The following is a 24,763-nucleotide window of genomic DNA, read 5'->3' on the forward strand; positions in this document are numbered from 1 at the left end:
TTGCAGCCTTGCAGGGCGGGGCCGGGCGCCTGGCCAGCGTGGTTTTACAGGGCCTCTCCCAGCCAATCCGGCAGCAAAGAACTGGGCCAGTTATTTAACTTTGCAAAGGCAGCACCCTTTTCCTTCCCAAGGTGTTGTGAGAGATACATGTGTCGGAAGGGGGGAAAAAGCAATTGTGCGCTGTCAGGGGTACACGTCGGCTGCAAACACAACAGCAAAGGGATCCTCTGACGAGTTCTTGGGAGGCTCTGAGGAGCTCCAAGCTGTGCAGGTTGCTACTGGGAGATACACATGCTGTCTGCATCTGCCTGCTAACTTTTTAGCTAAGATGAAGATAGTGACATTATTTGTGTGTGATGCAACAGTTACTCTGTGTCCCTCCTAAATTAATATTGATAATAGCACAAGGTTTCTTTCTTATAAGGTGTGCATCATCCCCAAAATCCAGGATTTTTCTTCTTAAGAGGCACAGAATTTTATGAGAAAGCAGCCTCCTCTCAGAGCAGTGATGTACAGGAAGAGAGTTCATGAACCCTGCAAATACCTTGGTAACAGCTGGTTAAGTAAGATCTTGAGCACACAAAGCCCCTCCTCTCCTATCTGTGAAATTTTTAGCATGGAGAAAAGGACTGGAGACAGGAGGATTAAGGTCTGATCCTCTTTATTAGAACCTGGCGTGCAAAGTAGCATCTTACGTGTGCTGGGGTCTTTTCTTTTGCTGAGTGTGATATTTCAACAGAAGTGCCTTTATTTCTCAGTTTGTTCCTGTCCACTTTGCCAGGCTCAGCCTTGCAGTGCCAGTGTGAGTTGGTAGAAATTAGGTATTCCTACACTGGTCTGTGAGCCACAGCAACTGGACACAGCCCAGAAAAACCATACATGGTGTTTGGTCCCATAAGGAAATGCATTTGATTTAACCCAGTAGAAACCAAAAAGGAAGAATTACCTAGCCAGGTGGGGTGGTTGAGAATTTCAGTTTAGCTGGAGAAGCCTCGTGATCTAGATGCCAATCTAATCAGGCTCAGAAATCACACAATAGATGGTTTAGTAGAAGAATTCATAATTACGATACAACCTCTTCAGATTTTGAGTCAGTCATAACCATCAGTGGTGAAACCATTCAGGGAAGAACAGTCCCATACTAACCCTGGGCTTGTTACAGTGTTCTCCACCCACCCAAAGCTGAGGCCAGCAGCAGACTCTGCAGACAGTCAGTGCATTCTGGCTCCTGGGAGCAAGAGACATGATCACATCTCTCCTTCCTGGAGTACAGCCTGCCAGCCAGGAGGTCCATGTCCTTTCCTGAAATCTTCCAGTCCATTCTAGAAGACTGGAGTCTCTCAGTCATGCCAGACATTACTGATGTTTGGGACAGCTACTGTCATATATGCCTAGTTTTGCTTTTTATCACAGGCTGGCAAGGGAAAGTGACTGGGAACATGGTAGCTGTCCAGTGCCAGGTGCAGCTGAACCCCCTGGTTTTGTCCCAGGCTCAAACTTGTTATGAAAGCTGGACAAACATCTGACCACGTCTGGAGGGACCTAAGGACTTCACAGCAGCTGCTGCAGCAACTGACTGACATTTATGGCTTCAGAAAATGAAGACATTAATTCGGAGAAAATTAATAGAATCATAGAATGGTTTGAGTTGGAAGGTAGCTTAAAGATCCCCTAAATTGTCACTTAGCAGTTTGAATTATTAGCCTGCAATGGACATCTCTAAGTTTTTATCTAGAGATCTGAGAGTGACGAGATATACATCTCATCTTGCATTTGCCGTGTCCACAAAGTCTCCTACCAACACTGTATGTCCCTCTTGATTCAGAATCCCTGAACAATGACCTCCTGCACACAAGAAGAGCTTGGGTAACATCACTAGCTGGATGCATCAACACCACCCTGTCTTCAAGCCCCAGGGAATCAGAACCTATACTATGGAATAGAGTCATAGCAGTGGGGAATGTCTGTCTGCCCCTGTGTCCCCACCATGGAGAGCAGAGCATTTGAACTGCTTTAGTGAATGAAGTTGAAATGTCTCTGGAAAGCTGCAGGCATGGCCACAGACTGCATCACTTGTGCTGGCTGCACTGTTGTCAGATCAGATGTGTTTTTATTGTTTTTGTGATCCCGTTTTAGTGGAGGTGCCAGCAGCTCTGCTCCATCCATCACTCAGAAGCCCAGTCAGCCCTTAACACCACATTTTCTCCCAGACTCAACCAGCCATTCAACTTCTACTGGCCCTAAGTGGGTGGCACACAAAAGGAGGCACCTAATGTGATGGAAAAGGCCAAACTCCATGAACACCAATTTAACTGGCAGAGACCAGGGCTAACTTCAGTGTATTTTCTGTAGGTCTCTTGCTGCAGCTACCCACACCACCCAGCTGTGCTGGCTGAACCTCTTGGCACATTTGCCTAAGGAGTGTGTTCAGCAGTCCTGAGGGGAGGACTGTGGGTCCTTCAACATTTGCCTTGGTCCATACTCTCCCTCCTTTTACATTTTTATTCAAAAGAATTGGGTTTCTTTAAGCAACCAATTCTTGTACCTTCCTTTCCCCTGGCCCCTTTGCCTTTCTGCAGTGCTCAGGTGCTTCTGCTGGTATGAAAACATGTAAATGTCTCTTCTACAACCTCTAATTCTACTCCTGTCTCTAATGGGACTTCTCTGGAGAGCTCTGCCATCGGGCCTAAAGGGAACTATAGAGCAACACTGCTGAGGTGTTACTAGTAGGTCCAACCTTGCTGGCAGTTTGAGGCCCCAAAAGAATCTTTTCAGACATTCAGACCTCAGATACAACCCTGCTCATTACAAGGAGCTGGGTAAGGGGGTTCTCTGTGTGTCTGTCCAAGTTGCCATCTTTGTCTCAGCCCCAGGAGTATTCCCTCAACTCCTTCACAGGGCCACTTTCACAGTGCTTCTGGAGCAGCCTTACCCCTGTTCCCACTCCTGCCAGTGTCTTTCAGCCACCCTAAGACTCAAAACAAGAGCCAGTGGCACACTTGTATGCCTCCTTGGTCAGAAACTCCTGCAGATTATTGCTGTGGGTCTTGTCCTTGGTGGTGGCACCTGGCTGCATATCAATTTATGAGGCCACCACTACAGAAGGGAATTTAATTGTTTCTCAGGTGTATCTGAAAGCACAGCTGATGGGGAACGCACCAACAGCAGTGATATTTGACCAAAGAAAGGCATTAGTGGTTATTATTACTAATTGCTGTTATCTCAGCTTTCTCCAATAAAGTGAAAGCTTGGCTTGGTAATGTAATGGAATGTGTCCTCTTAGAAAATGAAAACTTTTTGTCTGATTTTCTAAGGACACAAAGCTTATGCAGCAGTATTATCCATCCATCCATCCATCCATCCATCCATCCATCCATCCATCCATCCATCCATCCATCCATCCATCCCTCCCTCCCTCCCTCCCTCCCTCCATCCCCAGAGCATGCTACCCACCAAGGGATAAATACATTTAAATATCTTATTCTGTTTGAAAGATCAGCTAGGATGAGGAGAGTCAAATTAATGCCTCCCCAGAGATAAAATCTGCTGTTATGTGTTCTGTATGATCTGGGGCACATACTTTGGCAGTGACACGGGACAGGCAGTAGCCAGCAGTACTGAAAGGACTTGTGGTGACAGACAAGATGACACTCCCCTGAAGTGAATTTGGAAATAAGGACAAAAACATGTAGAAACCTCTAGAAGCTTTGAAAATTCTGCTGTTCTTGAAGTAAGAGTATTTTCCTTTTATTTCTCCATTTCTTTCAGTCACCCAAGACCATTCACATTGGCAGCGCAGCCATTACTTGGAAATTTCCATACCTCCTCATGTGAGACATCTTCTGTTGCACATCCTACAAATCAAGCCAACTCCTCAAAGTCTGTGTGGAGGCTTCAGGCCCACCTGCAGGGTTTGGTTCTTTCACCAAACTCAGCTTGGTAAGTGGTTTCCTCTTTCTTCTTTTATCCAAGCAAATCCTTTGCCAGAGATCATTCACTGCCTCTTTACAGACATCCATACAATTTCTTGTTCTTGTACTAGTTCCTAGAACAATTGTACACTCCCCTTACAGCTTCCAGACTTAACTATTTATTTGCATAGTGCATTGGGCTTGGTAGGGAATTTTTCTCAGCTTGGCAGAGGCCTGCAGACTGAGTTTCACCATGGCCATGCTGAAAGGACGCATGCACCACATCCCAGAAACTTGTCTTCTGGGTTGAGATGCTGCTGCTAGTGCCAACAGACATCTATGGAGCTGCAGGGGTACCCAGAACAGCAGCAGCAGGGAAGGCTGTGGCCAGACCACAGGGGTGTCAGCATCCACAGCAGATTACTTTGAAGAAAAGGAGGTGTTGAAGGAAAGGAGGTGAGAGAAGGAGTGATGAAGCCAGCATGGGAGGGTGGACATCTGAGGGCAAAGTGGAACTAGGGCTCTGCATTGGCTAAAGACCCTGCCTGGTGCCTGCAACATGGGCATGCAGCCCTTTGGGTACTTTTGATGGCAGCAATGTGCAACACAGACACACGGGCTTGATGAGGCCTCACTCCTCAGAGTCCCCTTCCTACCTCTGAAAGGACTTCCTTCCCCAGCAGGGTATGGCATGCATACACGTGCCTGTGTATGTGTACATATGTGCCTGCCTGTCTCCCTGCGTGGAGGAGCAGCGCCGGGATCTCCCATCCAAGCGGTGAACTTCAGTGGAAGGAAGTGCCTGCACCTCCCGCCCAAGGCAAAAGAATTTCTAAAAACTAACTCCCCAAAATGAATGCCAAAAAGTTAATGAACTTTGCTTCCCCACCACCCCCGCCAAGACATCTCCCCCTTCTTGGGGAGCGCACATGGCAGCTGGGCTCACCACAGCTCTGCTTCTCTGCACGTGGCCTTCCCTTGTGAGGTGCCATTTGCCAGAGAACTAGGTGCTAGGCAGGGAGAAAATGTGAGAAAGGGCCTTGAGATCACCAGAAGTTGTACTCTCCTGGGCAGGAAGGACACCTAGAGCTGCCTTTTTGCATTTCCCTGCTCTGAAAACACCCTGACAGCCTGGGCAGAGACAGCTTTGGGAGCTCTCGGAACAAGCCTTCTTGCAGGAGGCAGAGTCTAGCGGTGCCAAGAGCAGCAATAAACAAAGGGGTTGAAAGCAGGATGGGGAAATCCAAGGCCAGTAATATTGGGCCATGGGAGACCACTGGGTGGGACAGCAAGATGCACATTCCTGTGGCTGCTTCCCTCTCAAAACCAAGGCTGTCTGTAAGGACCTGGGCTGTCTGTCAGCCATCTCTTCCTACTCACACCTGCGAGGGACAACATGGACCCCAGCAAAAGCAGAGATCCTGCAGCATCATAGCTCAAGAGGTCTGAGCTTGATGGAAAGATACAGGAGTCAGCTGAGCCTGGGGAAGGCATGTGGGCTGAAAGAAAACAAATGACCCTTAGAAAAGCTTGGACAGTTTGGCTGCCACTGATCAAGATGTGAATGGTCTTGAACAGGAGAAGCTCCAGACTGCCTAGAGCTTCTTTTGAAACACTGTTAGTGTATTGAATCCCCACCACAGCTCCCAGGGGCAATGCCCAGCCGTGTTGCAGTTATTCTCAAGCCATCCTGCTGAGGAAAACTGAGGCCATCTCACTCCCATGGAAGCAGGACTTTCCCTCTCTGCCTCAGAGCTTTGCTGGGGTACAGATGGGGGAGCGTGCCTTGGTATTCAATTAGCAAAACTATGCAGCTCTTCATTCTTCCTGACCATCTGCCTGGAAGGCCCCAGTGCTATTGGAAGCCCACTGCTAAGGCAGACATAGGAAATCCACTGAGAACAAATGAAATACACCAAAGAGCACCTCCAGAGCCGAGTGCTTTTCCAGTTCAAAGCAAGCCAAATCTACTCTGGCATCTAGGTTTAGAGATTTTCATCCCAGCCCTGGGTAATGTCATTTTTTAGAGGATTAATCCAGATGGTTATGAATGACCCTGTTTACTGGGTCTCTGCTATGTCTGTGCCTCCCAAGACTCTCTGGAAAAAATAGTAGTTCTCTGGGGCACCACCATCTTTAAGATAACCTGCAGAGATGAGCATCCCTGAAAGGGGCAATCTTGGGAGCTGCCAGGGACAGGACTGTTGTGATGGGAAATGAGTCAGCTGGAGCTGTCATCTGGTCTGGTCCCTGCTCTTGCCTTTGCTGCACCTGGATCTGTTTTCAGGAAACACCACTCCTGTCCCAGGACCACCAGGACACACTGCTCCTGCCTGGAGGGGGAACCACAGAGAAACAGGAGGTGACAATCAATCTGGGAAGGGAGAGAGGTTATGTGGAATGGACAGGTCCGGTCCTGTCCGCTCCCATCCTGGGGAGAAAGAGGTGAGGCTGAATGAGACATGGCTCAGCTCCTGACCAGAGCTCGCAGCTTTCCAGGAAGCCCCAAGGGCTATATGTCCACAGGACCTCTGCCCAGAGCCTTCCCATAGCACCCAACCGAGTCTGTTCAGTGCCTTCCTCCACCATGTATCAAACAGCTTTGTGCTTCAGCCGGCGTGCCCACAGCCTTTCCTCCTGCACTTCCCTCTAACTGGGCACTCCCATCCAGGCCTCTTTTACTGTTTAGCTCATTGCTTTCTGCCCCATGTTTTTCCCCCCAGCTGCCCTGCTGGTACGTCCTTTGTGCCCTCTACCCCAGCCTGTAACCATCACACCTCCTCAGGTTACAGCTCCTGCATGTCAGGAACTCTCTGCTGCTCACTGTGCACAGGACACACGACCCTGGTCCTGGTTGCAATGGCAGCAGCAAACACAACGAAGAGGATGACACCATTTGCATCATCTGCTGTCACTGCCCAGAAAGGTTTCCCTACAGTGTGGGTAGGCAGACTCAGTCACAGGATTACTTAGGATCCTCATCTGCAGCAAACTCCCTCTGCCAGGCTGCTGTGTGATGGCATGAACCATCTTCCGCATGAAGCCTTCCTCCCACCTCTCAGGGGTTTCTACCCTGCTCCTCACAATCTTCCACAGAACCTGGATTTTTCCTGGCTGACCTGGGTCTCTCTGCCTTGTCTTTCTATCTGCTGAAGTTCCTAGGAAGATCTGAATACTGAAATCACCACTCCTTTTCTTCCTCTCTAAAATACAAGTTTATTTCAGTGAAGAAACACAGCTGAGGCTCAAACCTGCAAGGAAAAGAGGTGTTTTTCTCCTGATGCTTTGTCTGTCTCGCAATTTGACAATTTTGGTTTCAATTGTACTGGAAAAGCTACCCTCAACTCCTGCCAGCATGGCCTCAATAGACTTCAGAATGTAAAAGTACTGTCTCTCACCTTTTATGTACTCAACTGATGCACCTTGGAAGTGCACATCTCCTCATTCCCCCTGCACTACAAGAATGTGTTCAGGTCTTTTCTTTGACCAGAAGGACATGAGTTCTTATGTCTGTATGCAGGCACATCAAGGAGATGTGTGACAAATCTTGTCTCTTCAGGCCTTGCTGGATATGACCTTCTGGTCACTACCAATTTATACTGCAGTAACAGGGCATATCCATGGGACTCCCCTGTCTTCACCACATCTCCAGTTTTGATTTCATCAAGAATATGGATTAATCTGCATCATGACGGATTAGAAAAATAAAGAATTTTATTTATTAATAAAATTAATAATAGTTTATTAATAAATGTTTTCACACTGACCTCTTCCCCTGGTGCAGTTTCCTCCCACAGCATCCTTTCCAGGAGGAAAGTAAGTGCACAGACACTTCCCATGGCCCAAGCTGTGTGTGACTCGGTGGGTAGGGCTAAGGGCACGTTCCCTAGCAGGGTGCACACTGCTAGGCAAAAGAACTGGCCAACCCAGTTGGACAGCGCAGCCTCCACAGCAGAAGAATCTCTAGATGAAGGTGTTACAAGACCAAATTACTGGAGGTTTCAAAACACAGGTTACCCAAACACCTGAAACTGAGTGTTAATGCAGAGCACATGGATTCTTGGCACTAGGGGGAAAGAAAAACATCTTAAATACACCTAGAGTTCACAAGAACTGTGTGTTTGATGAAGAACTGCATAAACTGTTAATATGCACTTAGGCAATTTTCCACTCAGCAAGAAGAGCAGCAGATTATACTTAAAGAAGGGAGAAACCCAAAGTGGTCCAATGCTTGACGTGCTCCCTTTGCTTCCCTCCTCACAGCAGGGAAACCTGAAAGCAAGATAAAAATCCTTTGCAGGCTATTTGAAAAACACAAACACACTCTGGATCAGGAGAGGGTTTAAAGTGCACACTTTTATTTTCTATTACAAAGGCTAAAAGAAGCAAGTTTGGTTTTTCTTTATTTAAGAACAAAAGCAAAAATGTTGTTAAAACATCTACATAATTATCCTGATACTAGACCTTATGAAAGATACTAAGTTCTTTTTTAATAGTAAAGCGTGGTATTCTTAAATTATATTAATACAAAGACATATTAAAGGACTCAAAATCATTACTACCCAGCTCAGAACTGCAGCATCCCCTTGCTATCTTTTCCTTTCACTTGCTAAAACCCATCCATTTTTGACATACAGTTTCATACAAGCTAAGTAGGGTGTTTATTGTTGGCTTTTTTTTTTTTTACTTCTCCCTGTAAAGGCCAGGTTTACTCCAATGCCAGGTATCACCTAAAATCCCTGCCCCTACCGAAGAATTTGGGAAAAGATTTTCACTAAGTCCTTCAGCATTTAATAAGTTTCTGCTCCATGTGAATGTCTGTGGTTATTTTACAGTATTTGAGATTTTCTTCTAATGTTATAAAATTAAAACATCACTTCCTTTGTTAATAACCCTCAAATTTGGTTCTGTGCTGCAGAATTTTCTTCTTCTCTCACACAAATAAAGAAGAGAGAGTTACCACAGGGTCTTGTGAACATACCACTAAAGCAGCCCCTACAACTTGTGGTTTATCTGCTGTAGAGCTGCGAGCACTGAGCATTTCTCCTGAGAGCACATAATGTGCTGAAGAAAACCCTCTTGGCTTGATAAAGCAAGCCTGGGAAGTCAAGTGTGAAACTTCCTGCCTTTCACAATGTCCCTTTAAATAATATAAGCAAAGCCTTATATTAAAACTTTACTCACTAGTTAGCAGTATAATACTCTCTCACTGAGATGGGACTGCAAGGACATCCTCAAGGGTTTCAAAAATGTGCACAGGGAAACCTGTCCCATCTCAAAGTTTATACCTATTTATATAAAACCCTCCCCTCTTTTTTTTATTTCCCTTTCCCTATCCCAAATAAAAGGCTTCATACTTAAACTGGAGATGCTGCGTTTCCTGGCCTGAGTCCTTTTCCTTTACCCTCATTTAAAAGATTCCTTCGATACCACACACATATAATATTATATAGAGCGATATATTTAATACCTGTGTATATATGCTTCATGGAAGGGGTCACATATATACACACTAAAACAAGTCTGGTGACGAAGTACTGCAACACCACAGACCAGGTTATCATATCAGGGAAAACAAAGAGACACTTGATGCAACCCCTGTGATCGTGGGCCTCCCCCACCTCACCTCACCTCCTCTCGCCCTCTCCCCATATCAGCCCCAGCCTGAACCTCTGAAGTCCCACCAAGCAGCTCAGTTCTCATTGCAGAGAGGGGGAGAGGGGACAGCGACCCACTCTGTAACCTAAACAAGTCATTGCATGAGAAATCACGGCTCAGCAAACGCTGGAGTCACACTAGAGATGCAGGTTTGTTTTAAAAGTAAAAAACAGATTTCAGTGTCCCCCAGTCCAGATTTCCTTCCTTGGCGTCTCTGCCCAAGAAGAGCAGACCAAGATAACCCAGGAGCTGATGCCTGTCTCCTCCCATCTCTAAAGTTAACCACTTGAGCACAAGGACAACCAGGAAAGGTACCATAGCTACCACAAAGGACAGAGGAGAAACTACAGCACCTGACCACTCAAGAACTGCCATGTCTGATATTGCTCACAGCAAACCAGAGACTACCATCCGCATTTTAAGGGAGAGGAAAAAAGCTCAGCAGAAAAGTGGTTAAGTTGCCCAGGAAAGAGACTGAGTCACCATCCCCAGAGGTATTTAAAAATACATGTAGATGTGGCACTTCAGGACATGGTTTAGTCTGGGACTTGGCAGTGCCAGGTTAACGACTGGACTTGATGATCTTTGAGGTCTTTTTCAACTTAATGATTCTAAGTGCAGAGGCACATTCAGTTTACTTAGAGCATACCATGTCTCTGGAAAGATTCCAGACCAGAATGCAGAGCACTCTACTTCATAACTGGACCCTAACTATCCCAGTGGAGCTGAAGCACCTTCCTGTGCTGCCTCACAGCATGTCCACATCTCCCAGTTTCCACATCCCATCTCTCCTGAAGTGGTGAACCCCAAGGATATGGGAGCAGGGAGGAACGGGAGGACCCAGCAGTGCCAAAGCACCAAGCAGTTAATGGCCAGATTGTATTTACCATGGATACAGCCCTACCAAGCCCCAAGGGGCTCTGAGATTGCTGTCCCAGGAGACTCTGTATGAAAAAGACATCCCTGATGAAGGCTGGGAGGGAGATGTGTTTGTGTTTGAGTGGGTGATGCCATCCATGCATGCAAAACTGCAGAGCACAGCTGGACTGCAGAAGAGAGAAGGAGAGGGAAGCTCAGGACAGGGGACATGTTTACTGCTTACAGGGTGAGACCACCAGAAAGGACTAGGCTGGCATTCAGAGCAGTACTGCTTCTCACTGCTGCCACTTAAAAAAGCAAAAATCCTGTCCCGGAGTTCAGCATTACTGGTTATCCCACCACAGCACACATCAGGCAGCACAGGAGCAGGCCATGGCTGAGTCCCGCTGTGCCATTCACTCTCCACCACTGTCCCTGCTCTGGGTCACATCCTAGTTGCACTTTGCATCCGCAAGCTCCCTGCCCTGGCTCTGAGGAGGAGGGGGCTGGACCTCTGGTACTGGTAAGTGCTTCCAGCTGGATTCCCATTAGCTAAACATTGGCCATGCTGCGCAATGGTGTCCTTTTAAATGGGTCCCCACCCAGTTGTTCTGGCAGTGCAGGGAAAAATGCAGCTCTAAGTAACCAGAAACACATGCAAAGAGCAAGAAAGGAACACCATTACCTCCCTCCCTCGCTTCAGGACACAAGGCAACACAGAAACACAGGCTCCTTTTAGTGACTGCCTCCCTCCTGACCAATACTACTGTGTGGACTTCAGTGACACATGGTGTGTCACAGATTCCACTACACCTCCTAGATGGGTTCTCTTTTACTTGCATCAGTCACACCAGCCAAAAAAGCAAACCCAAACTATCTGCCCTGAATATCTGCCACACACTGGAAAAGACATCTAATGAGAAGTCACCAGCTTGCTTTCTGAGTACAGTCAGCTGAAGTTTGAAGTCACCTATAACCCAGTTCCTGCTGCTGCAAGCAGTTTCATTACTTTGCTGCTTTTACCTTACACTCCTTATACCACACGGCTGTTATCCTCCTCTGTACCAGTTGATGCCTGAGGGCAATACTGACAGCTGGAGCATAAGCCTAGATGTTTCAAGCCAGATCTAGTGGTTTTTCCTCTTTGCACCTCAATTCCTGTTTCTTCTGGTACCGAACTCCCAGAAGAGCAGGAGGGCTGCAGCAGAGTAAGTGGGGCTTACTCTGCAGCATTGAGAAAAGGAATGTATGAAATTCATGGTCACCTTTTCACCATATTTCATAAAATCATACAATGGCCTGGGCTGGAAGGGACCTTAAAGACCATCTAGTTCCAATCCCCCTGTCATTTAGAAGGACACCTTCCACTAGACCACGTTGCTCAGAGCTCTATCCAACCTGGCCTTGAACACTTCCAGGGATGGGGCATCCACAACTTTTCTGGCCCTCTCTCTCAGCTTTGTCCTTCAGACCTCTGCAGTGATACTCTGAATTGAAAGGCAGAAGAATGACACAAGGTGAAATTATCTGATTTGCAGCCCAGTACAGACTGAATTAATTCCTTTGAATGAAGGACAGGCAAAACAAAAAGATGAAGTGGAAGGAGAATTTGGGGGAAAGAAGAGAGAAAAGATGGATCACAAACTCAGTGAGCATGGCGTCGCTGGCCAACGAGAATCAAATTCACGAATTCATTCACCACTAATAAATCATTGTCTCATAATCTTAAAACAAAAGAAAAGAAAAAGTTCTCTTTGCGAGACACAGATCTCGCTCTCCCTGCTACTGCCACTCGGAAAACCCACCCCGTGTTTCTGCAGCTGACAGACTCCCCCCAGCCCTTACTATACATCATCCCGCAATAGGAAGTTGTATTTCCCGAAGTCATCATCCCTGGGGCAGAGCAGCATGTCTTTGCGGGCTTTGGCCAGTTTCTGTTTCAGCACTTCCCTCCGGTCTAGCCACTCTGTCAGCTCGTCCTGCCCGTGGGCATAGCGACACTCCTCTCCCTCAGGACAGGCCTTGTTCTTCTGGAACCTGCCGGCACAAGGAACGCAGTCAGGAGGGCACCCCTAGTACAGGGGTTTGAGCTCCCTGTACTAGGATACTTGATAAGGGATACTTGATAAGGACCCACTGAAAAATGCGGTGAACTCTCCTTTTCAAGGGCGAGCTGATTCTCCTACAAACCCATGTGCAAGTGGGAAAGACATCAAGGCTGGGAAAAAAACAGAGCAGCGAAAAGAACAGTGGCTACAAGGGGATTTAGTCAGAGCACAAAAAAATCTGAGCTGGAACTGGACCAGCAAGGATGAGGAAAAACCAGTGCACAAGAGAGGAAATGCCAGGTAACCAGCATGAAAGACAGAGCCTTCTTGCTAACCAAAATGGCATTTTTAACCATCACAAGCTTTCTGAAGGCACCCTAAGGTACTGATTCAGAGGGTGTGAGACATTCAAACCATTTAATAAGGCACCTGGGATTCCCCCAAGCACTGGACCAAGGGGACTGTTCAGCAGCCTGAGAGCTGAGAGCATCCTGGCTATGAAGGGCACAGGTGCAGACAGGAACCTCCCCTTTTCTAACAACACATGCTCAGGAATGTGCTTTTACCCCTCAGTATTGTCGCTGAGCACCTCTGGGATCCAACAGCAGCCCCACTGTCACCCAAACCTGTCATCTCATCCCACTCCTCTTCCATTCAGAAGTCTCTGAGAACTCTGTGAGAGGATGAGGAGGGATGACAGAGGCCCTGGACCTGTTACCCTGGCCCTGCAGCAGCGGCACAGGAGGGAGGTGAGACACTAGTACCTCTCGCAGAGCCGGAATTCGCCCATGGGGAAGCGGTAGCTCCAGCAGCTGGAGTCACTGTCTGAAGTGAAGACCTTCTCCTTGTGCTTCTCCGACTGGATGTGCTGCTGCCATTGCTTCTTGCTGTTGCTGTTTTTCCCACAGAGCCAGCAGTGGTAACCCATCTAACCAGTGCAGACAGGGAAAAGGGCCAGTCAGTGCAATAACATCCACATCCATTGGCCTTCCCTGTGCTGGCACTGCCTCTCCCCTCTCCTTCCAGAGCATCCTGGAAGCTCCACTCCGTCTATGACTACCCACACTTCTCTGCCATGCCATCTTTAGGGAATTGTGCTGACACTAAAGTGGAACAGAGGAGATGCTCTGTCAGAGTTTATCTATGGCTCAAACAGGCTCAGGGGACAGGGCAGTTCAGTTCATTGACATGGTCCCCCTGCCCCTGCTGATGGCCCCAGTGGGGTCTCACTGCAAGGTCCCCAGGTTAACAGGCAATGCAGGACTCTTCAGTAGCACAGACCCTTACACCAGTACCACCCCTGGCATAAGGAGACACATCTGCCTCTAGTTTTCCAAGGCTTTTGTGCCAGCTCTTCTCCAAGCTTCTCACTCTTCTGACAGGCCTGCAGTGGTTTTGACAGCTTGCCCAGGAGCAGGCAGGAACCCTGGAGAAAGGCTGAGCCCATGCAAAAGGGAACCTAAGGGAATCCTAATGACCTGAGGATTAACAGAAAAGTCATTGCAGAGCCTTGCTGACCCCAGGTTGATCTCTTCCCTCTTCAGCTGTGGTGCCCTTGCTGTGCTGCTCCAAGCTGTCCATTTAACCTACATCAATACAGGCTCTGTTCCACTGGAGCAATGCAGTCCCTGCTAGCCACACCTGGAGCACAGGAGAGAGGCAGGCTGGCAGCACTGAGGAGGAGGAATGAAGGGTAAGAGATCAGCTTATTACCATGATGTCAGCATAGTCAGTGGGCATCTGGATCTGTTTCTCCCCTTCTCGCGAGGTGAGTGGTGTTCCCTCTCCAGGCTTCCCAGGATTGTGTTTCTTTAGCCACATGTCGTAAGTCTGCTGCATATCTAGTACTGCACAAAGACGACACGTGAAGCCACTCAGACACCCTCCCACCCTGTGCACAAGCTATGAAAAAAGGACAAATGCTGGGGCTGCCCTTCCCTCCCCTTGCCTGTGCAGCACAGACTGAAGGACTGTGCCCCATGTCACCTCCTCAGATAAGATCCATGGGGAAAAGAGCCAAATTCACACCACACCACCTGGCATGGGGGATGTCTTCTATCAGTCAAGGGGCAACTGTGACAGCAGCCACACAGACTTTTCAGAAAGGTGGCAAAGTGCCGCAAGATCTCCTTGGAATTCACCCCACAAGATGATTCTCCATCAGGCCTGATTCTGCTTGACCTCAGAAGACATCTCACCCAGCCAGGAAGCTAAGGCAGGGGCTGGTTTCAGATCCATCTCTTCCTTCTAAGCCCAAGCTTCACCCTCAGCACTAGAGAGGGAGGAGAGCCTTTAAGCAAGCTGGCCACAGAAAGCACTGCAGAGAGGAGGAAGACCTAATGATAGCTTGCTCTAAGTTCAAAACCTGTCCAGACAAATGCAGTCAATGTCTCTTGTGGCTTTTGATTTAAAAGCCACTCAGCATACTTCTGGGAAGGGAAATTTGAGGTGGAAGCTCTAACTACATATCTGCCTTTGCAAGACGAGCACCTGAGAGAGGCTATGGAAACACAAATGTTTGCAGACATCGATATGATGCTCTAAGTGTGATGCATTAGCGATTTACTCCTTGCTAAATGGGTAACTGAGGAACTCGAAGGAATTGGGGATAATGAATGCAAAGTCCCCCAAACTGAAACAATGCTGTCATTTGAAGATTCACCTTTGAGCAAACACACCCAGACTGGTCTGATGTTCTTTAAAGGCCCCAGCAATGAAATTATTTGAACTGCAACAACTAACAGTTTGGCTAAACAGAGAGAAGGACCCTCCATAGAACCATATAGACCAAAAAAACTCAGGGCAGGCCTGAAATCCCTCAGGCTTTCCAGCAGCTACCACAGAGGCAGGTGAGCACCTGGACAACTGGCCCTTTTTTCCCAGCTTCCTGTTGATCTGAATAAACAAGGATTTCTGCCACAGAGCTGGCTGTCCAGGACATAGGCAACCCCTCAACTATCCCCCAAAAGGTAGGCCTGCAGAATTAAATACAGACAAGTTCCTCCACAAAAGCACCACCCAACGATGTTCTCATTCAGGATCTCAACTCCACCCCTTTGAATACAATGCCATGAGCAGGGAGTGCCACAGCCCAGGAGCAAGGAATATGAGCAGAAATAGGTAAGATAGCCAAGGCAGATAGAAGACAGTCAAGAAAGATACAGGAGCAGCTACAGGCCAGGACTGGTGCTTTGGCAGAGCTCCATATGGAGCCAAGCCTGGGACATTACAGGCAACTGGAGAAACAGCAGAGGGTGAATTCAAAAGTGATGCAGAAAGAGAGGGCAGCAGTGAAACAATTTAAGACATAAAACCAATGTGCATTAGTCCCACAGCAAGGGACTCAAGAGACACATGCACATTTAAGAAAAGAGCAGCTGTAGGCACACCTGAGTAGCAGCCTTGTCCAGCTCCATCTCTGTTGTCAAGAATATGTCTTAACAGACCCTCTATCCACTGCCCAAATGTCGTCTTCCCTCTCCCCAAACTTTTTGGCCCACATTTCCCCCACTCACTTTTATTTTCCTTCATGAAGGTCCACATGTCTCTCTCCTCAGGGCTGTGGGCAAAGGAGCAGTTGCCCACATACTGGCATTTCCTGCCATTCTGTGCATGGATACACAACTGTTAAAAGACAGAGAGAAAAATTTAGCATCTGCACAATCAGTCCTTGCTAGAGGGGAAAGTGGGTTCAATAACTAGCTGGGGCATTAAATTGCACAGGAGAGGTTGCAAACAGGATATTTTATGTATCATTAATTCATGCTTCTTTTCCCCAGTCTCCTGATGACATAAACACACAGCACCTGTTGCCATTTCCATGGGTGACCGGGTGCAGGTACAGGGCGACAGCAGGGAGCAACCTGGACTGACCCAATAGTGTCTCCTGCTGATCAAACTGCTGGTCCCCAAAGGTGACTCATTCTCCAGCCATGTCTGAGTGGGTGAAGAGTGGCCTTACAGGTTGCTTAGACCACACCAGTGCACACACAGCTACCAAGAGCATCATTGCCAGAGAAAATGAGCTTTCCAAACATCATATTTACTGATCATCTCTTCTCCCCCTGTCCTGGCACAAAAGCAGGACCTACCATAGGGTAGGGGGAAGGAGCTTTCTCCTTTCAAGTAAAGGAGAGGGAGGAACTATCACCACATTTGGGGCTGGGGTTAGAGAGGCTGGATATCTGTAATTTTCCTCACAGCATGTGGCTTTTTAGCTGACTTCTTAGTTTTGCTTTCAAAACCCTTTGTGAGCAAGTTTCACAATCTGTAGCAGCACAGTCACAGCAAAGGCAGGGGTAGGCTTCTCCTGAACATCTCGCCTCTCACCCACATTGAGAAACCCTGACCTAAGGGGAGTCTTAAATTTCATTCCCAAACCCTGTGCCAGCCAGAGATGCATTAACAGTTCTTGTTATGCATTAGCAGCAACACTGGAAACTTGTATTTGTGTGTAGAGTGGTTTGAATGGGTGCTGCTCCTTTTTCTGCTCCATCTTTTTGATGGATGTGTTTTGCTGCCATCAGTCTGTCCTTACCTCCCACCTCAGCCATCATGTGCTTGCCTCCCTGACAGGTCTTCAAGGGAGCAGCCCTCAAAGCACTGCACCGTGGTGGAAGGGAAAGGGATGGGGCACCTGGCCATGCTGGGCATGGGGCTTACATCATATTGCTGTGGGAAGTTGCGGATGGAAGGCAGTGGCCGGACTGACACCCACTTCTTCTTAGCTTTGGACATCACCAGCAGGACACGGCGTTCCTTCGTCCAACTGAAGAAGAGAGAATAAATCAAGAGAGGCATAAGAAAGAGCAGCACAAGGGTTCTTTACCTCAGAAACCCTTAAATATTGAGAGATGAGCAGATCCTCCTGTCCAGCTTGTCCCTGCGCTATCCGTCTGTTCCTAGACATGCACATCTATGATGGAGAAGACACAAGACGGCTGTTTTAGGAGGACTTCTCCCTGTACATATTACCTATTTCCTGGGGTACCTTTTTTCATAAAGCCACAAAAATCTCCCCCAAATCTCACATGGCATCACCACAAATTATTAAACAGCTGCATTCCACCCTTTGACACAGCCAATTCTTGTGCAATCAGATCCATGAAAAACACTTGGGAATATTTTCTGTTTGAAAGGTGCAATAGAAATGCAAGTCACTACAAGCACTGCCTTATGAACAGTGCCAGGAAGTATTAATTCTCCTGCAGCTCCAGCAAGTGATCACCAGGAGATACCCTGAGCAAAAACCCCAGCTCTATTCAGCAGCTGCACAAAGAGGTGTTACTTTTTTCCCATCCCAGGAAGCAATCCTCACCTGCTTACTTCCTCCAGAAACTGCTGCTTCTGTCTCTTCTTCAACAAAAGTGTTACATTTGCAATAGGAAGCTGGACTGTGCCTTTGTGGCTTGTGTTATGGGAAGAGAAGTCCTATAAACCCTTCCATCCTATCCCTCCAGGCTGCCTGGGTGAGACAGGCCAGTTTCCATGACCAAACAGTGACTTCCCAGCCAATATTTCTCTTCTAGAGGGCTTATAAAAGAGATGGGGACATATTTTTTAGTAGGGCCTGTAGTGTTGGGACAAGGGGTAGTGGCTTGAAACTGAAAGAGGGTGTAGATTCAGACAAGATATAAGAAAGGAATTTTTTATGATGAGGGTGTTGAAACACTGGCACAACCCAGACAGGTGGCAGTGCCCCAACCCTGGAAACATTCAAGGTCAGGCTGAGCAACCTGATCTAGTTGAAGATGTGCCTGCTCATTGCAGGACAGCTGGATTAGATGACCTTTAAAGGTCTCTCCCAATCCAAAGTGTTCTATGATTCAATGATTCTATCACACCAAACATTCTCATGGGCCCCAAGGAGTCAAGAGGTGCAAACAGACATGACATGCATCCCAGAGGAGCAACCAAAGCAATGAAAGAGCCAAAGGAAACTGATTTGAAAGGAAGGAGAATACCTTGAATCATTGCTAATTGTGACCTGACAGACATCTGCAAACAGCTAAGAGTATAAACACGTGCAGAGGAGAACTCTGTTAGTGACCTTGCTAAGAAGAAATGATAGGAACTGGGAGAAAAGGGAATTGTGGAAGCTGGACTGCATGTGCCAGGAGTAACAGTCTGCACGATGCTGGCAGCAAATACACACAGTAAAGAGGAATGGAAGCTGGAAAACAGCTATCTGCAATGCCTGCTATAGTGACAAACACCCTGAGCAGTGAGAAGCCGCTAGGGAACCTTACAGACTCTTCCAAAGATGCCAAATGAAGCCCTGGAGAAGGTAGGATGAAAAATTCCTGCCCTTGAAGAGGGGTAGAGGAAAGAGAAGGTTGCATTGCTCACCAGTGGGGGGCTTTGGCACTACAGTACTTGAGGTCTTTATCTGGCTCCACCAGCTGCCCGTTCCTCCAGCACTGGCCACACACAAATTTCATCTGGAGGTCAAAGGTGCTTGACGTGGGAGTCCGGGGAGAAGCCTGGGGAAAAGAACCACAGCCTCAGGCGAACAGAGGCAAAATGCACCCCCCAAACCTGCCACGGAGATGCTGGCAGCTCCCTGCACGCCTGTGTGCCAGCGACAAGCCAGATTAAATCAGCTCTCTTTTGCCAGTGTTAGCTGGTGGCCCGATGAGATACCAGACAGGAGCAAAACCATTGCTTGCTTCAGCATGATTTCCTGGGCTTTGACATCTGGCCAAAAGCACAGACAGCCTGGCAGCTTCCAGCACTGACCAGGCCTGGCTGTGAAACCCCTGCAGCGTATCTCTGTGTACATACAAACTCTGTGAGACCTGCCCCAGAGCTTAATCCCCACTTCCCTGCAGGGAGGGCAATCCATGTCCCACTCTGCCTGTGGAAAGCACTCGGTCACACAGCTGGGAGAGCCCCCTCAGGAGGAAGCTGGACGTCATAACGCAAAACTTCTGATTTTGGACCAAGAAGCTCATGTCACACCTAACATTTGACACCATGAAGTCAGAGCTGGGTCCTCTTCTAGATATCCTTCCAAGCCGTTTCTGGGCAGGTTTCCATCTCTCACAGTTCCTCTGCACTGGGTTTCACAGGCAGTTAAATCACAGACTCCGGACAGAGGTACATTGCACATATTTCACATCTTCTCAGCCACTACACTTTTCACCCCCACCCCACCTGAGAAGGCTGGTTTGGGATTATGACTAATGGATTGTGGAGAAGGGAAAAAAAAGGAGCCAATCTCATATCCCTGCTGCCTCATGTTTTCTGAGCAAATCTCTGGAAAACTGTTTGCATTCTGTATCACCACTGGAAGAACATGAGGCTGGTGTCTCCAGTTCATTTCCAAACCAAAGAACAAACCCGACTGGATGCCAGTGGCCCTGGGCACGGGATTTGTGAGAGTACAAGAGAACACCCTGGCCATCGAGCTGGCCATGAAGCACAAAGGTCGTGCACCAGCAAAACAATTCTGTGACTGTCAGCCACATCAGCAGCCTGTCCCATCTGCCATGCCTTGACTTTAACCCGAGCATCTCACAATAAACAGACACGCAAGCCATGTCCCTGAAAGCAGGTTTCTGCCAGCAATTGATTAGCAGCAGCATGGAGCCTGGCTGCATCCCTTCGTGAAGGGAAAACAGCAAGCACAGGCAACACAGAATCAAAGCACTTCCCAGGAGACGCCACATCAGCTATCAACTACCACTCTGCATCCTCCAGACCTAGTCCTTTGTAGAACCAGAGCTGACATATAAAAGGTCCTCTGTCACTGTGGAAAGCTGACCGAGGAGCTGACCTTGCCTGTGCTGCCTACAAGGGGCCATCAGTTCTCTGATGTCCCAGCCAAAGGACCCTCCAAGAGGACCAGCATCTCTTTTGAGAAGCAGCAGCGATTCTGGCCTACTCATCTGCAAGAATGACCTTTCTGGTGGCTCCCAGCACATGACTCGTTCATCACTTGCTGTCAGCTGTCACCTGTGCTGGTGACCACCAAGAACACATCAAAGTGGCTGGCTGTGGGATGAGCAGAGTGTAAGACCTGGGCTACCATGGAAGGCAATAAGGTGCCTCCCTCTCAGATGTGTGGCCTTTGAATAGAAGTTTTAATCTCCACTTGGTCTCCAAAGGAAATTCCACTATAGCTCACTACTGACCCACCAAACCTACAGGCCTATGGTAACAAAATGGCACTGCTGGCATATTCCCTTTTATCCACCCCATGCTATCCTTCTGGTGACATATCTCTCAGCACTGCCAGGAAGCTTTGCTCAAACCTGACCCAGCAAAACTAAAAACTGAGTGTCTCCAGAAGGGACAAGAGATCAGAGAGAAAGAAAATACCTCTCAGGTAGTTCTGGTAATCTGAGCTGCTTTTTCCACAAATTCTTAACCAAAGAAGCCCCATGCATTTCTTCATTGAGTCACGCAAACTGCTGGTCAGTCAGTGGGCATGTATGCTCCCAGCGGATTAGGAGCCAAGCAAAAAATCAAAGCGGCTGCCGTTAATGCTACATGACTCTATTTGTAAAGGCAAGACACATACCTGGCAGGCTGCTGATAACCAACAGTGTGGAAATTATATCACATGAGGCTCTAGCAGATGAAGCCAGGCAAAAGTGCCGCGGGCTACGGCACCACCCCTTGCTGTGAAGCCAGACAGTATAGTGCTAGCTATGCACCATGGCAACCAAATAAATACAAGTCTTTGGCACGACAGCTCTCCACTTCAGGCTCTGCAGAAAGCAACAGACCCTGCATGGCCACTCATGTCTCCCAGCTTCAGGAACCCCTCTCAGCAACACTGAAATTTTCTCTGGAGGAGCCACATGGCTCAGGGGACTATATGAGGAGCCTAGGTTACTCAGCGACCTAACTGAGTGAGCAGGACTTAGATGCAAGTACTCCTTATTGGAGACTTTTTTTCCTCTCCATGCCTAAATTGATAATTCTGAGGTCAGCTTTCATGGGGGTTCTGCAGCTGGCTAGGGGAATAAAAACAAAACAGCTCTTGAAAACCAGAAAAAATGAGGGCTAGAACCCCTCAGTTTGCAGGGATGTGATGGGAGGACATCCAGCTCCCTACAACAGCCCCTCCTGCTGACCGGCTCTTCAATCTGTGGCCACTGGGTTTACTCCTACAGCATCTGCTGTGAGGCCAAATTTGTGGGGCCAAGTGCAAGATTGCCGGCAGGCGCTTGGCAAGCAATGTATCTCCATTCTTCATTTCTTGCTAAGCCTCCTGACCTTCACTGTCACAGCTACTGGGCCCCTGCATGCTGCCTGCCTCTGTTCTCCACAACTGGACAGCCCCAGGTGCTGAGTCCAACTGGCAGCTGTGACAAAACTGCAGCAAAATCCCCCAGAGTGACTTTGCTTCCACTGACTAGAGGGCACTGGAGTGAGAGTAGATCACACGGGATGGTGGGAAGGAGGGGTCTGTTTTTACAGCACTCCTGGGAAGTTGTCTTTGCCATGGAGCCAACTTTGAAAGCTGGAAGGACGCTGAGAAAACTCTGAGTCACATTAGCCTGCTTGGACAGGAAAAAACAATGGCAAAAGTAAACATCTCTCAACAGATAGCTAGTCCTGCCCGCAGGGTCTTCGGCAGCAAGCCAGGGTCTCATCCCAAAGCACAGCCCTCTGGCTGAGGACGTGCTGTTGCCAAAGCCATGGTGTGCTACTGCAAACAGATGCATCTGACTGACTTGGCTGTCTCCCTGCACAGTGCCAGTGCCTGGCTGCCAATCCCTACAGAGAGCTGGTGGTGCTGCTGGTAGGCACTTTCTGACTGTACCAACACAGCTGCTGCTTTGCCTCTGCACCCTGGAAGGGTGGTGGGTGTAGTCCAGCTCTGCGACAGGCATTTGTGGGGCACAGCCAGACTTTGCCACTGGCCATCAGCCCTAGCACAGCCCACAAGGCCCAGAAACTGTAGCTCTCTGCCCATCCCCTAATGTAGCAGGCTCTGGCATTTCATTTCCCAATCCTCTGCCCCCTGCAAGCCCCAGCAGCCAGAAATGGAACCCTTAGCATCCAGATTCCACGTGCTTCAGAGGACATGCTCTGACCATGCCTGCTGTGTAGCTTATTCTTCCAGCAGCAGCACCGCCAGACAAAGGTGAGTTTGAAGCTGCAAAGCTTACAGGAAAATAGCTGTCCATTTATCTTTTTTTTATCCCCTCATTATGCACAGAGAATGGCAAGACAGAGCTTTCTGGAAAATACAGGTAGATTTACAGCAGGCAGGACAGAACCAATCTCTGGACTGTGCTCTTGGGGCAAGGCACACATGGAACAGGGATTGCTGATATAAATGCAACTGCTGTCACAAACTGCTGCAAATTCACACTTAGTTTCCTCCCATGTGGAGATTCAGGCCACTGCCTCTGTCCCCACACCAGGCAGAAAGAGATCACAGCCAGCTCTGGTTGCAGGGACCATTCAGATCATCCAGGCTCACTTCTCATATAATACAGGATGTAGAAACTTGTCATGCTCAGCTTCCTGAGAGGCTAGAACATATTCCTTAAGCAAGTCCGACAGTTTTGGGAACTAGAGACCTTGGTTATTCTGGACTGCTGCTTCCCATTCCTCTCCTCCAACCGTTTCAGACCACAACAGCTGCACAGGTTTATTGCTGAGCATCCCCTGGAGGATGAATTCATCTCATGCAGCATAACCAGTGCATAGGAGGACACGGAGCCCACTGCAAGTGTCAGTGCAGTCACCTGCATCTTTCCTGTTGGGGTAAGCTATCCCCATCAGACCTTCCCACAGATGCTTCCCCAGCATCAGTGCCCTACAGCCTTCAGAACACTTCTGTTGACACACAACCAAGACAAAAAACAGCAGCTAAACATCACACATGAGTAACTCAGATTCCTCTGCTATAAACCACCTCCTCTGCAGGGTGCTCACAGACTGCACTTGGTGCTGATCTCTGCAGAGGGACTCCTGGGTGACAGGTCCCACACAAAGGTGAAACACTCTTGCTTGGACAGTAAGGCACAGGCCAAGAGATGGCAAGCATAGGCTCACCAAGGCTGAAGAAAGCTGTCAAGTGGGAACAAAAAGGATTTACAACACTTTCCCCACTATTCTCCTGTTCTAATGGCAAAAATTCCCTGTTCTGATGGCAAAAACTGCTTTAGTTCAACCTCAGGACTGGACTGGGAATTGTCCTCACTGGAAGGGCTCTGCTCCTACAGTACAGAAATCCCCTGTGGGGTAAAAAAAAGGCTAAAGCAGCCCTGCCCATAGCCAACAAGATGGAAGAAAGTAAACAAAGAAGAGCCCTTTGCTTGTAACCCCTCTCGCACTGCCCTGGTATGCTCTTGGCAGTGCTGGAGGGTGCAGCCCTCCACACTGAGAGGCAAAGTGGCAAAATAAAGGCAAAGCTCCCAGTCTCCTCCTGGTAAAGCACCACCTGCCCCGCCTCAAGAGCACCTGGGCTGCCAGTTCCACCCACTCCTGCATTTAGATCAGTCCTATTGGTCATGAGTCATTCCTTAAGAGTCCTTCAAACAGTTCTATGCTCCCTTGGCCACTAAAGGGCAGCAGGACACATTTGGTCCCCACTGTGTGGCCACTGCCCCAAGATCTCCCAGTTTCACCAGCAAGGTGTCACAGGAAACACCATTCTCTGTGTGTTGCCCTCGGTGACCTGGAGGCTTCACCCTAGCAGGGAACAAAGCAGATAACAACACTGCAAAACAAGGCACAAAGCTCAGAACCAGCACTGCAACCAAGAAAGCTCTCAGCTGTCCTCCACCTCAATGGCCATCCCGGTCTGCCTGGGACCTGTCAGGCACAGCAGTGGGAGAAAAGGAGAGAAAGGGCTGTAACATTGGGAGCAAAATCAGGCTCCAAGCCTTAGATGGGCCTTACTTACCACGCTGTTGGCTGGTTTGCTGGCATGTGCCTCCATCTGCTGCCAGTACTTCTTAGACTCCTGCACAATATCTTCATGGGTCATTCCTGGGAACAAAAAGGAGACAGAACTGAGCCACACTGCTTTGGCCAAGAGGAGAGAGGGAGGGGTTGTAGGACTTCTTAGTTTGGGCTTAGTAACCCCTGAGGGGCTGACAGCTCCCAACAGTCCCCCTGGTAATGTCAGGACTGAGTTGTGACAGGACCCACCACAGAACATGTCTAATCCTTTGCTAAGGAAGCTACTCTCTACACATGCCAAACAAAAGGAGAAGAGTTTGGTCTCCTGGGCTTGTTCAGACCTGGCTTTCTGCTCAGGCAGTCTGCAAACGACCCAGACACTGCCTCCAAGCCAGTAATTCTTCACTAGGGTCAAGA

The 24,763-nt window shown here is 48.4% G+C and overlaps 1 protein-coding gene across 4 annotated transcripts in view; it reads right to left on the minus strand.

Annotated features, from left to right (window-relative positions):
* Positions 1 to 8,247: 8,247 nt before the first annotated feature.
* The window catches only part of ZC3H7B (zinc finger CCCH-type containing 7B), a 48,076-nt gene continuing 31,560 nt past the window's right edge, over positions 8,248 to 24,763 (minus strand). For all 4 annotated transcript variants that reach the window (XM_069002692.1, XM_069002689.1, XM_069002690.1 and 1 more), the window contains exons 17-23: positions 24,348 to 24,433; positions 18,824 to 18,957; positions 17,138 to 17,243; positions 15,991 to 16,099; positions 14,189 to 14,322; positions 13,240 to 13,403; positions 8,248 to 12,464 (exon numbers count right to left, since the gene is read on the minus strand). In XM_069002692.1, coding sequence (XP_068858793.1) covers positions 12,272 to 12,464; positions 13,240 to 13,403; positions 14,189 to 14,322; positions 15,991 to 16,099; positions 17,138 to 17,243; positions 18,824 to 18,957; positions 24,348 to 24,433 — 926 coding nt within the window. In that variant the 3' untranslated portion in view covers positions 8,248 to 12,271. The remainder of the gene's footprint in view (positions 12,465 to 13,239; positions 13,404 to 14,188; positions 14,323 to 15,990; positions 16,100 to 17,137; positions 17,244 to 18,823; positions 18,958 to 24,347; positions 24,434 to 24,763) is intronic.

The sequence above is a fragment of the Aphelocoma coerulescens genome, chromosome 1A, assembly GCF_041296385.1.
Source record: "Aphelocoma coerulescens isolate FSJ_1873_10779 chromosome 1A, UR_Acoe_1.0, whole genome shotgun sequence".
In the NCBI taxonomy this organism is placed as follows: Eukaryota; Metazoa; Chordata; class Aves; order Passeriformes; family Corvidae; genus Aphelocoma; species Aphelocoma coerulescens.